The sequence below is a fragment of the Aphidius gifuensis genome, linkage group LG6, assembly GCF_014905175.1.
Source record: "Aphidius gifuensis isolate YNYX2018 linkage group LG6, ASM1490517v1, whole genome shotgun sequence".
Lineage (NCBI taxonomy): Eukaryota > Metazoa > Arthropoda > Insecta > Hymenoptera > Braconidae > Aphidius > Aphidius gifuensis.
This window is the reverse complement of record NC_057793.1, coordinates 7,448,571-7,461,158: the sequence shown is the minus strand read 5'-3', so window position 1 is coordinate 7,461,158 and position 12,588 is coordinate 7,448,571. Positions and strand designations below refer to the sequence as shown.

The following is a 12,588-nucleotide window of genomic DNA, read 5'->3' as shown; positions in this document are numbered from 1 at the left end:
AAATTATTCAAATTATATTATTTTTTTTCGCGTTTTCTCTTCTTCAATATATATCGTGTATGTTATTGCATTTATTTTAACGCATGAAAAAATTTCATGCTATTTTTTTTTACTTCCGTATAATTTGTACAATATAAAACACAAACTCTCGAATTATTTTAGAGCAATATAAAACATTTATTGAAATTAAAAGAAGTATAGAAAATGAGTGATTGTTATTTTGAAAAAAAAAAAATGATGTCCTCTTTTATTTAAACTATTTGGTGAATGTATTTTTTTCATACTAGAATCGAGGCTCTCTGGTAGATGAAAAGATCCTTCCTGTTTTGTCTTATATATATGCTAACTTGTTTTTTATTTTTTTTTATTCAATGTGTATGTTGTTGTTTTTTATTTATTTATTTATTTAATGAACGGATCAACTCTCTACCTGGCAATGAACTTGTCTCGTGCAGCTAGTGTTACTGCGACTACGACACCGACCACTTCTTCATCACCTATTTACTTGTCAGTTGGCTTTATTTTTATTTAAAAAAAATATATATTTATAACAATAAAATCCTAATAATTAATTAAGTGCATTTTTTAGGTTTTTTAAATTAATAAGTTGTTTATTTATTGTTTTGTTAGGGATAACAGTAATGACACACAAAAAGAAAAACTGTTTTTGATTTTAGGTCATCATGCTATTTAGATTTGCAATTTTTGTGGGTCTTGGATCTGTTGTTGCGACAATTATTTATTTCACACCAATTCCTGGTAAGTTATTGACATTGTATTTTTTTATTTTTATTCAATTTGTATAATGTTAATGTTTTTTTTTTACAAAAAAAATATCAATTTTATTGGCTGGTAAATTATCAATTTGTTTTTTAATTTTTTAAACGTTTAAAAATTTCTCGGAATATTATTTATTATAATTTCTCTATGTTTTAATATTATCTTTTATGACAATGATTATTTTTTCAAATTATTAAATTTTATGATCTTTTTAAAATTATATTTTATGATGTGAAATTTTGTATTATTAACAGTGAAAATTATTAAAAGAAAATTAAGCATTTACAAATAAATAGTATGTATAATATATTAATTATATTTGTTGATCGACAACGGTGAAAGTTATTATTACAATAAACAAAAAAATGAAAAGAAAAAAATGTAAATAATTTGCATAAATTTATTGAAAAATATTGCATATCCACAAAATCGAAAAAAAAATTCGAAAAATAAAAATATATCATCACTTGATAATTTATTTAAAGAAATTTCTTTTTTAAAATTTCAAAAAATAAATTAAATAATCAGTTTGTTTATTAAATATTCAATAATTTTGAATAATAATTTTTTTTTCACATTTAATCTTCAAGCCAAATGAATTTTGAATTTATAAATATATTTTTTTTTTAATAAATAAAAATTATTTTTAACTATTTATCATAAAGAAAATTTATTATTGTTTTTATTATTGAATTTCATTCAAAACATTATATCCTGTATCATGTACCGTTGAAAATAATTGGTAAAAATATTCCATCTGCAAAAATAAAAATAAAACCGGTTTTATTCACCTCATATACATGGCACGATTGAAACTAGTGAACTTTCAAGTTATTATTTATTTTCATTAAACCAAATACCCATTAAAAAAAATTTATAATTATTTATTTAACACTAATTTATTAGAAAACGAGTATATTAATATTGGGTCACGATTAAATATTGAATTACAAAAAGAAAAAAAGGCCAAAAAAAGTAGTAAAATATTATAAGTTGACGCCAATTAATAAATTAATATTAAAATAAGAAATTAAAATCATAAATAGATCAACATGATCATTGAATTTTAGAGATTAAAAATATATTAACTGCTTTCCAACTTGATCAAGTGACAATAATTGAAGTGGGAGTTTTTTAAAAAAATGATCAAATGGAAGTAATATAGTTGAGCGAAAGCGAAATTATTGTGTAGACATATACATTTAATAAAAAGGAGAAAGGTCGTGAGATGAAAGTGGCCAAGTGGTCGAGCAAGATGCCAACTTAATCCTCCAGACAAAAATCTAAAATACAAAATTTATTTTATCCTTCATATATTTATAATATTTTTTAAATTTTTAAAATATATATGCAATATTATATGTAATTTTTAAATGACAACTTTCACTATTTTTTTTTTATTCAATTATATTTTTTTCTTTACTTTGAAATGTTCAAGTATTTTTTTGTTCGTCTTCTTTAGAATATTATTTTTTTTTTTTTATTTAATATTAGTTATCATTAATCATTGATGATGAAGAAATTGTTTATATAGGTCATTTTGAAAGGATTGTATATAGTTTTTTTTTGTTCAATTTTTTTTTTTATATATTTCTTCGTTGATATTTTGGGGGACAGTAAAAAAATAAATGTATTGGTTATGTCTAAGGAATAAAAAATATACATATAAAAATATCTACATTTATTATTTTTACTTTTCCTTTCGTTTATAGCAGTTGGGACTTGTTTCACAGAGAAATTTACTTCAGTCGATCGACTGATACAAACGACACTTCATGTAGTTATTATTTTTTTTTTTTTTTTTTTTTTTTTTTGGTATAAAGTTTAATAGACATTTGAAATTACTCGTGGCATTAGAAATATATTTTATTTGTTTATTTAAATTATTTGATAAATTTATTAATGAATTCAAGTTTCATAATAAATTTATATTTTATTATTTTGTCATAGCAATAAATACAATATTTAGAAAAATAAAAAAAATTTTCTATTAGTTTTTTTTGTTGATTAAATTGTCGTTGCGTATATATTTATTAAATATTAATATAAAGTTGATTATATTACAAAAAATACTCGGATAAATTTGAAATTAAATTTACGTATTTTTTTTTCAATGGTCCTTGGCCTGGTTTTGAGACAAACAAACCACCTGCATCATGAAGTTTAAAAAATTACAAATTTTGAAAGAATAAAAAAAAGCAATATATCGACAGTTCCAAGACTTCGACCTAAAAACATTTTGAGTATTTAAAAACAACAGTTAAATAATTATAAAAATATATATTTTTTTTTTATTAAATTTAAATAATTTATATGTAAAAAATTTATTTAGAATTTAGGGGATAATCAATACTGATGTATTTAAACGAGTGCGATAATTAAAATTAAAAAAAAAATGTTTTATATATCAGAAAAAATATTAAATAATCGTGATCATGATGATAAAATAAATCCGGTTACAAAATTTAAACGTATAATTATTATAATTTCTATGACTTTATCAGCAGCGACATTTTTACATGTCAATAATTATACACCCAGTGAGTAAACCTCCTTCTGTTAATTTATAAATAAAATAGAAGAAAAAATAATTAGCTAATTCTTTGAATAAAAATAAATCTAAACTAATATTTTTATTTATTTTTTGATTCAGAACAAACATTTTTATCCTGTGATCGACCATGTCATCATCTCGACTGGCCAATGATTTGTCGTGTGAAATTAATTCTCGAGCCGTTCCACTCATTGAGCAAGTAAGCAATAATAAATTGAATATTTAAAAAAAAAAAACCAGCCATTTATTATTTTTCTACAACAAATAAATTTACTTTGTCTAGACATAAAAGAAAATTTTTTATAAAAATTATTATTACAATACAATAAGCGTGAATAACAATAAAAAAAAATAAAATAAACAAGCAAATATGCATGAGCATTGTTGCATCAGAGTTAACGTAACGGTTAAACATAAACATTATTAGACAGTGCACTTGAGATTAGTTATTGCAGAAACAAAAAAAAAAAAAACCGTTACATAATGAATTTTTCATATTAAAACTTGATATCATTAAAATAGTATTATGTTTTTTTATTTTCAACAGAGCATGTAGTGATTGTCCAATAAATGAAACGTCATGTTTAGAAAATCATTGTATTTCTGTTGATGGACATCGTCGGGGTATTCTCACTGTAAATCGTCAATTACCTGGTCCAAGTATTCAGGTAATAAATTGTTTGAAAAAAATTGAAAGTAAAAAATAAATATATAAATAATAATTGTTTATTTGTCAAATAGGTTTGTCAAAATGATATTCTTGTGGTTGATGTGATAAATAGATTGCCAGGAAAAGCAGCAGCAATACATTGGCGTGGACAAAATCAACTTGAGACACCATGGATGGATGGTGTACCGTTAGTAACTCAATGTCCAATACCAAGTTACACGACGTTTCAATATAAATTTCGTGCATCAGTACCAGGAACACATCTTTGGCATTCACATTCAGGTTATTTCTTAAACTAATTACTTGTTATAAATATTATATTTCTATTAGCTATACAATTTAATAAAAATAAAATGATGACCTACCACAAAGAGAAAAACATTGTAACCATATTTTAATTTTATACAATTTATTTTATTTTCAAGCGTCTGATGTATCAAACGGTATTTTTGGCTCGTTGATTGTTAGACAAGCTGATCTTCAAGAACCTCATAAAAATTTATATGACATTGATGACCCAAATAATGTCCTGCTAATATCTCAATGGCATCATTCAATGTTAACTGATTTGCCTAAAAAACCAGCACTGTTATTGATCAATGGAAAAGGAAGACAAGATGATGGACCACTTGTACCATTGACAGAATTTAATGTTAATTTTAATAAAAAATATCGTTTTAGAATTGCAAATGCTGGTGGTGCTGGCTCATGTCCAGTTACAGTAACTATTGAAAAACATAGCATGTTAATAATTGCACTTGATGGTAATTCAATTCATCCAAAAATTATCAAATCATTAACTCTTGCTAAAGGTAAATAATATTTTTTATATACAATATATATTTATAAATAAAATACTTATTATATTGTGGGTTTTTAAATTACAGGTGAAAGAGCAGATATTGTTTTAACAACAGATAATGAAATATCAATTTATAAAATTAATGTTGATGAAGAAAAAGGCTGTAGTTCAACACCAATAAGTGGTACAGCATTATTAAAGTACCAAGGACATAATCAAGATACATTATCATCATTAAAAAAACCTAATCAACAACAGAAAATAAATGGAATTATCTATAATGAACTAACGACAAATCCAGTTGACAAGTGTGGTACAGCCAATGCAATTTGTGGAAGTGAATTAAAATCAATTAAAAAAATTCCATTCAATTTGCAAAAATTAAATGTCGATGAAAAAATTTATCTTCCAATTAATCAAGTTATGCAATCTTCAGAAATATTAGGTTTGCCATTTAATTTTAATTGTTTTTCTAATTAATTATTATTAATTGATTTTGTTTTTTGTAGGTGAATTTGAGATGAAAATGAATATTAATAATGGATCTTTTACATATCCATCATCACCATTATTAACACAAGGTGTTGATATACCTTATGATATTATTTGTTCAGAATTTGATCCAAAAACAACATACAAATGTCGTAATAATAAACCTGAACAATCTTGTGAGTGTGTTAATATTAAAAAAATATCATTGGGATCAACTGTTGAATTAATTTTGATAGATCAAGGTAATTTTTTAAACATTGAATTATTTAATTTTTATAATTTACTTGTATTATAAAATTATTTTTCGTTTAAAGCTGGACGTGATGATCTTGTTTTTCATCTTCATGGTTATAATTTTTATGTCGTTGGTGCAAGATATCTTGGTGATAAAAAAAGTCTTGAAGAAATTAAAGATATGGATGATAATAATCGTTTATTTTTAAGAAATTTAGATTCACCAATATTAAAAGACACTGTTGTTGTACCAAAATACAGTGCAGTTGCTATTCGTTTCAAGGCTGATAATCCAGGTGAATATTTAGATTATTCAATAATCACAATTCCCAAGTGATATACTTGTTTATCAAGGGAATATTGTTTTTTAAATAATTATATAATAATTTATTAATTTATTTAATACAAGGCTACTGGATGTTACGTGATGAGCATGCATTTGAGTGGACACGTGGCCTTGATGTGATACTTCAAGTTGGTGATGTTGGTGACATGGTACCACCACCAAATGAATTTCCCAAATGTGGATCTTTTGTTGGGCCTGACTATTTTCTCATCTAGACTGAAAACAAAAAGATAAAAAAACAAAATCAATTTACATTTTTTTTAATTGAAATTTAGTTATTGATATTATTATTATTATTATTTGTTACAGTTTTAAAGTTTTTATTATATTTTTTTATATAAATATTTAATTAACAACGTGATAATTTTTTAATTACTTGTGTACATAAATAAGTGTATATAGTAAAATTTTTCAAGTTAAAAAATTTAGTAAATATAATTAGTAATTACTTGTTGTTAAAATTGAATTACTAATTTTTATGTAAAACAAAAGTAAATTTACTTATTTTTAATTTGAAATACTCATCAAGTTTGATAGATAATATTTTTTTTTAAATAGCATGTAATTTTTTTTATCTGATTTGAAAAAAATTATTTGTTTGATTACAAATAACTGAGCTACTTGACAATAGCATAGTAATGTTTGAAAAAAATTAAGACAGATAGATAAAATAATAAAAAATACTATTACCCAATGAAAAAAAATATTCTAAATGTATTTTTAAATTTTCATTCGTAATTAATATATAATCTGAAGTTGAATCACAGCTTTTTTAATTTCTTCTATTTGATCTATTTTCAAATGTTTTTATTTTCTATGTCAAATGAATTTTGTTTATTTTTCAATTTCAATAAGAAGAAAAAAATAATTTTAACATGTCCTGTCTAAGTGCATTGGAAAGTCAGGTATTAACATTATTAACATCACCAAAAGATATATTATTTCTTCGTCATAATGTTTATCGTGAATATGGAAAAATAGCACTTGGTCCTGATTTTATTCATACATTACCATCTCTCATAATTATCATTGCAATAACAGTTGTGATATGGAGACACTTGACACTTGATTGGTTAAACATATCAAATGGAAAAATTAAAAAAACATTTCAGGTAATTTTAAATGCTCGTACAGTTAAAAGCTGTTTTTTAATAAAATAAATTTATGATTCGTTATAGATGGCTTTTAGCTGGATAATTATAAATGCTGTTCTTTGGCATTGGCTAATTATTCAGAGAGTTTTATATTGCAGTGTCTGGAATTATTGGAATAACGTAAATAAATAATTAAAAAAAAATAATAACATAGTTAATTAGTTGAGAAATAATTAATAAATTGATTAAATTTAAATAGAATATGGAATTTCGTGATATTGCATTTCCATGGTGGCAAAAAGTATGGTCATCATTTTATCCACCACCAAATCAACCACCAGTATTATCAGCAAGTTTGATATCTTGGATACTATCAATATCATTATCTGGAAGTGGTCTATTAACAGCTTTAAATGTTGATATTATTAAAAATATTATAAATAAATTAACATCAAAAATATTTACAACAAATATTAAAGAAAAAAATATTGAAATTGATGCGGGAAGGTTATTTGATTTTCATCAAGGTTTTTATATTTCAAAAAAACATTTAGAAATGACAAAAAAAAAACATTCAATTTTTAATTTTATTTATGATTAATTAATTTTTCTATTATATATAAAATTATTATTATAATTTGTTAATAATATTTAATTTAATTTTTGATTTTAAAAGAGAAAGAAGAATGACACCACGACAAGCAAGAGATGTAACACCAGCAACTGATAAAACTGATGGAGCATCATTTTATGATGATGATTATCAATCTGAAATATCTGTTGATTCATTAAATTCCCATGATAAAAAACAACAACAACGTGAAATATCACCAATATCATATGGAACAAATTGGGTAAGATGTACAACAAAAGATCAACAAAAAAATATATCAATGAAATCATTAAAGACAGTAACTGGTGCAAGTGAAATTAAAAATATTGAAGAAGAATTTTTACCAAGACAAACTAGAAATAAACGTGGTTGTCATACTGTTATACCCAGCAATTCATTCAACAATTCTTAAATTAAAAAATAACAAAGCTTTTTCATGAATAATTATTATTAAAATATATATTTTTTTTCTAAATATTGATTATTTATTTTATTAATTAATTAGGGAGAGTAGTTTACTATAATTTTTATTTATTTAACCTTCAGAGTTATGTAAAGGGATAATAAAATTTGCGCAAGCGTGATTATGATTCTTGATAGGTATCAAATAAATTTTTCATTCGTTAATATTTTTGTTGACATTACTATAAAATCTCAAGTTGGCAGGAGAGGTTTCTATAAGAGCAAATAATTTCTTTTTAAAAATGATTGAATTTAATGATAAAAAAATCAATAATAAAACACCTGAAGAAATTGGATTGGATTCATCAACATCACAAATTGTAACATGTGATTGTATTGAAATATCAGAAGCATCATTAAACAATGACAATGAACGTGCTGGTTGGGAAAATAAATTTGATTTTTTATTTAGTTGTATAAGTGTCTCGGTGGGTTTAGGAAATATTTGGAGATTTCCATATTTATGCTACAAAAATGGTGGTGGTGCATTTATAATAACATATAGTATTGCTATGATTTTTTGTGGTATACCAATATTTTTTCAAGAAGTTGCTATTGGACAATATCTCGGAACAAGTGGAATTAATTTAATCGGTCAACTTTGTCCAATTTTACAAGGTACAATTTTACAAATGATAAATAATTTCTTAACTAATTCACATGATTTTATTTCAAGGTGTTGGATATGCCACAATGACAATTGTTTTTTTTCTCAATATATATTATTGTATAATAATTGCTTGGACTATTTTCTATTTAATAAGTACATTTAGCCAACTTCCAAATTTACCATGGAGCAATTGCAGTAAGTATTCTAATTACCAGCTAAAAAATTCAAATAAAATTCTAATTTATTTTAAATTTTTTTCAACTAGAAAATTATTGGAATACTGATAATTGTTATACATTAAATATTTCATTATTAAATACTAATAATAATGGAAATCATACTTCATCAGTTGAAGAATATTGGGAGTAAGTAATTTAATAAAAATATGTATTCAAATAAATGATAAATTTAATGATAAATATTAATAATAATTAGACGACGTGTTTTAAATGTTACAAATGGAATTGATAATATTGGTAAAATACAGTGGGAATTATTGACTTGTTTAACAATTGGTTGGATAATAATTTATTTAATAATTCGTCGTGGTATTCATCAAAGTGGAAAAATCATATGGTTTACAGCATTATTTCCAAATTTTGTATTGATTATATTACTAATAAGAGCTGTAACATTAAAAGGTGCAATTATTGGTATTAAATATTATATAACACCAAAATGGGAAGTACTTTTAACATCTGAACCATGGATTGATGGTGCAACACAAATTTTTTTTGCCTACAGTATTGGAACTGGTGCATTGCCAGCTCTAGGATCATTCAATAAATTTCATCATAATTCTTTCAAGTAATAGCAATAATTTAAATTATAAATAACATAAAATTAATTAATTTTTTTTTATATTTAAATATATAGAGATGCAATGATAACGTGTATTGTCAATACATTAACATGCCTAGTTGCTGGATGTGTTACATTTTCGATTCTAGGACATATTGCACATGAACAAAACACAGATGTATCAAGTGTTGTTAAAAGTGGACCAGGTCTTGTTTTTTCAACATATCCACAAGTTATATCAAAAATACCTGGATCACCAATTTGGGCTGGAATATTTTTTTTCATGCTAATTGTAAAGTTTCTATTTATGATAAATTTTATTTTCTTTTTTCTATTATATTTGTTTTGTATATTTTCTAGATGCTGGGCATTGACAGTGAATTTTGTACTGTTGAAGCATTTATAACTGGAATTATTGACAATTGGCCAAATATATTACGACAACAACGAAATAAATTTACACTTATTATTTGTTGTTTAATGTTTATCCTAGGAATTCCAATGGTAACTCAGGTGAGTATATTTTTAGCAGCAAAAAACAGCTCACAATTTTATAAATTTAAAATGAAACAGGGTGGTGTTTATATATTTCAATTAATGGACACGTATTCTGCAAGTGGTATATCAATACTTTGGGTTTGTTTTTTTCAAACAATTGCAATATCATGGATATTTGGAACAAAACAATTTACAAATTGTATTTATAAAATGATGGGAATTGAGCTTAGTAAATTTTGGTCATTTTGTTGGCTAATTTTTGCACCAGTTATAATGATTGTAAGTATTTTTTTTTTTTTTGTCTTTTTATATTTATAAAGTATGGCTTATATTATTTTTTTTTTTTAGTGTATATTTATATTTCAATGTATTGAATTGAAACCATTGAAATATGGAGATTTTTATGAATACCCAATTTGGTCTCAGGTTATTGGGTATTTAATTAGTTTGTCGTCAATGATTTGGATACCGGGTTATGTAATTTATTATGTTACCACCGAGCCACAATCAATCAAAAAGGTAAAAATTAAAATACAATAATTAATTTATAATTTAATGAGCCTTTTTTTGTTTTGTTTTTTGAAGAATTTTTTAAAAGGATTGAAAGCGAATATTTCAAAGTCTCGAGGTAAAGATTCATCGAAAAATAAAATTATTATTCCAATATCGGAAAGTAATGATGAATTAATTACACATAATCATAGCTTTTCAAGTCAACATAAATGAATATTCAAAAAGAAAGTGATTGAATTTAAAAATTTAATATTAAAAGTAGTTTTTTTTTTAACTTTTCTTTTTTCATTTGTAAATTGTTATCAGATATTTTTTTAGTTTATAGATTTTAGATATAATATTGACACGTTCTAAAAGATTACATCTTGGAAATAAATATAAATATTATTTTTTTCTGTATGAATTATGTATTTTCAATATTCACAAATGCACAAATATTTTTAGCTACAAAAATTCACAATTACTTTTAATAACATGCAAATTTTCCATGTAATTTGTATGCAAAAAATACAAATTTTTGTTTTTAAAAATTTATTTAAAATAATTCAAAAATAAAATTAATTAATTGAATAAATTTAAATTAAAAAAAAAATAAATAAAAATTGATAAATAAATATGTATCGTCAAGTTCATTGTAATTCTAATTTTATTTTTTTCATTATTATTTATTCACTTGATCTACATGTCTCAAAGTTTATTTTTTTCTTTATAAAATCCCCTTGGTATCTATGAATTTTAAATGAGATTTTTTTTCTCATAAAAAGGAAAAAAAAAAGTACGTCTTTTATCGTCTCAAGAAAACTGAGAATGCAAGACTCCACATAAGATGCGATCCTTGAATAATTTTTTGCCCTTTTCTTTTATATTTTTTCTAATAATAATTTTCAACTTGAGTCTCAACATTAATTTAATTTTTATTTAAAAATTGTCATCATGTTTTTTATTTAAAAAATTATAAAGATACTAAATTTTTTTTCAAAACAAATCAATAAATCTCTAAAAAAAAAAAAAAATTAATGCATAAAAAAAAAGCACATTTTTATTGTTTATCTGATAAACAAAAAAATCATGGAGTCATAAAATTTTTTTTATTACTTTTCTCTTTTACATAGGTGTATACATAAAAAACAAAAATAAATAAATAAATAAAAAAGGTGAAAAGCAAGAGGCATTTGTAAAAGAGCAAAATAAATAATTTGTTTAATTTTCAAGAGGCTATATTTATTTGCACGCAACAAAATTAATACCAAAAGTATTTTTTAAAAGAGTTTTAAGTTTGGTAGATGGTTATTTTTATTGAAATATCATAGATGATGATAATGATGATAATGATGATTAGAAAAATATGGCGGTCAGGGGCAAGTAAACTTAAAAGGTAAGTTTCAGTTTGGCTAAGACGAAGCAATAATGCACACAGGTAAAAAGAGGGATGCAAGTATTGACCCACTTCGTGGCGCTAGTTGTCATGTTTATTTATTTATTTTTATTTTTTCCATAAATATATGTGTTACCAGATGTTTTGCATGTACTTGCATAGTTGCATTATAACGCATTAAATAATAATTTCCATGTGTTTTTCATCTCCACAAAAATAATAATAATAATCTTATTTTTTTATATAAATAAATATACAATAATTATCAATTACCATAAATTTGCAATTATTATATTTTTCACTTGTATTATAATTAATTTATTGTATAATGAATATTTAAAATATATAGGTCTAAGAAACGTTTGAGCTTTTAACATTATCGAAAAAATTAAAAAGGAAAAAAAAAGAAAACGTGTTGAATTCTAAAGATTTTATAGAAGAATTTATCTAGTATAAAATAATATTTCAAGATAAAGAATTTATTCAAGTGTATTTGATAAAAAAAATAAGATAACGACCAACAGATTGTGGTTGTCTATCTTTTTTTTTTGCTATTGCTTTTTACGTAGGCGCAAGCTCACTATTTTTTTTTTTGTTTTTTGTTTTTACACTTTGAACAATACAAGATGTAGCTAAGAAAAAAAAAATATATGTATAAATTGATGGAGGATTAAAACACGCAGCTGCAAAGTAAAAGCTGGCGCATATCGTTTCGTCATTTCATCCCCTACTACCTTGTGCAAA

The 12,588-nt window shown here is 23.4% G+C and overlaps 3 protein-coding genes across 5 annotated transcripts; all 3 read left to right on the top strand.

Moving 5' to 3' along the window:
- Nucleotides 1-400: 400 nt before the first annotated feature.
- On the top strand, nt 401-6,582 carry LOC122859222 (L-ascorbate oxidase-like). Of its 3 annotated transcripts, none has more exons than XM_044162649.1 (10): nt 401-507; nt 678-759; nt 3,434-3,533; nt 3,882-4,002; nt 4,076-4,286; nt 4,430-4,816; nt 4,892-5,251; nt 5,316-5,540; nt 5,613-5,828; nt 5,942-6,582. In XM_044162649.1, the coding sequence occupies exons 2-10, from the start codon at nt 684-686 to the stop codon at nt 6,091-6,093; spliced, it is 1,848 nt and encodes a 615-aa protein (XP_044018584.1). In that variant the 5' UTR covers nt 401-507; nt 678-683; the 3' UTR covers nt 6,094-6,582. The 3 variants fall into 3 exon arrangements, with proteins under 3 accessions (XP_044018584.1, XP_044018582.1, XP_044018581.1); XM_044162647.1 differs by lacking the exons at nt 401-507; nt 678-759 and adding exons at nt 2,818-3,023; nt 3,113-3,320 and having other exon boundaries at nt 5,942-6,167; XM_044162646.1 differs by lacking the exons at nt 401-507; nt 678-759 and adding an exon at nt 2,818-3,320 and having other exon boundaries at nt 5,942-6,167.
- Nucleotides 6,583-6,727: 145 nt separating this feature from the next.
- On the top strand, nt 6,728-8,009 carry LOC122859221. The gene is made up of 4 exons (XM_044162645.1): nt 6,728-6,990; nt 7,057-7,152; nt 7,232-7,479; nt 7,649-8,009. The coding sequence occupies exons 1-4, from the start codon at nt 6,754-6,756 to the stop codon at nt 7,995-7,997; spliced, it is 930 nt and encodes a 309-aa protein (XP_044018580.1). The 5' UTR covers nt 6,728-6,753; the 3' UTR covers nt 7,998-8,009.
- A 135-nt stretch (nt 8,010-8,144) lies between these two features.
- Nucleotides 8,145-10,682, top strand: LOC122859743 (sodium- and chloride-dependent GABA transporter 1-like). The gene is made up of 9 exons (XM_044163426.1): nt 8,145-8,665; nt 8,724-8,852; nt 8,923-9,022; nt 9,093-9,464; nt 9,534-9,750; nt 9,819-9,971; nt 10,032-10,235; nt 10,305-10,475; nt 10,542-10,682. The coding sequence occupies exons 1-9, from the start codon at nt 8,290-8,292 to the stop codon at nt 10,680-10,682; spliced, it is 1,863 nt and encodes a 620-aa protein (XP_044019361.1). The 5' UTR covers nt 8,145-8,289.
- The last annotated feature ends 1,906 nt before the right edge of the window (nt 10,683-12,588 follow it).

Excerpts from the sequence above, each read along its gene's own strand:
- LOC122859222 (XM_044162647.1), top strand. The coding sequence starts at position 3,176 with ATGTTTTATATATCAGAAAAAATATTAAATAATCGTGATCATGATGAT. Across the intron at positions 3,321-3,433 it reads TGTCAATAATTATACACCCA|AACAAACATTTTTATCCTGT; the intron begins GTGAGTAAACCT and ends TTTTTGATTCAG. Across the intron at positions 5,252-5,315 it reads GCAATCTTCAGAAATATTAG|GTGAATTTGAGATGAAAATG; the intron begins GTTTGCCATTTA and ends TGTTTTTTGTAG.
- LOC122859221 (XM_044162645.1), top strand. The coding sequence starts at position 6,754 with ATGTCCTGTCTAAGTGCATTGGAAAGTCAGGTATTAACATTATTAACA. Across the intron at positions 7,153-7,231 it reads TCTGGAATTATTGGAATAAC|AATATGGAATTTCGTGATAT; the intron begins GTAAATAAATAA and ends AAATTTAAATAG. Across the intron at positions 7,480-7,648 it reads ATTGAAATTGATGCGGGAAG|AGAAAGAAGAATGACACCAC; the intron begins GTTATTTGATTT and ends TGATTTTAAAAG.
- LOC122859743 (XM_044163426.1), top strand. The coding sequence starts at position 8,290 with ATGATTGAATTTAATGATAAAAAAATCAATAATAAAACACCTGAAGAA. Across the intron at positions 9,465-9,533 it reads TTTCATCATAATTCTTTCAA|AGATGCAATGATAACGTGTA; the intron begins GTAATAGCAATA and ends TTAAATATATAG. Across the intron at positions 10,236-10,304 it reads TTGCACCAGTTATAATGATT|TGTATATTTATATTTCAATG; the intron begins GTAAGTATTTTT and ends TTTTTTTTTTAG.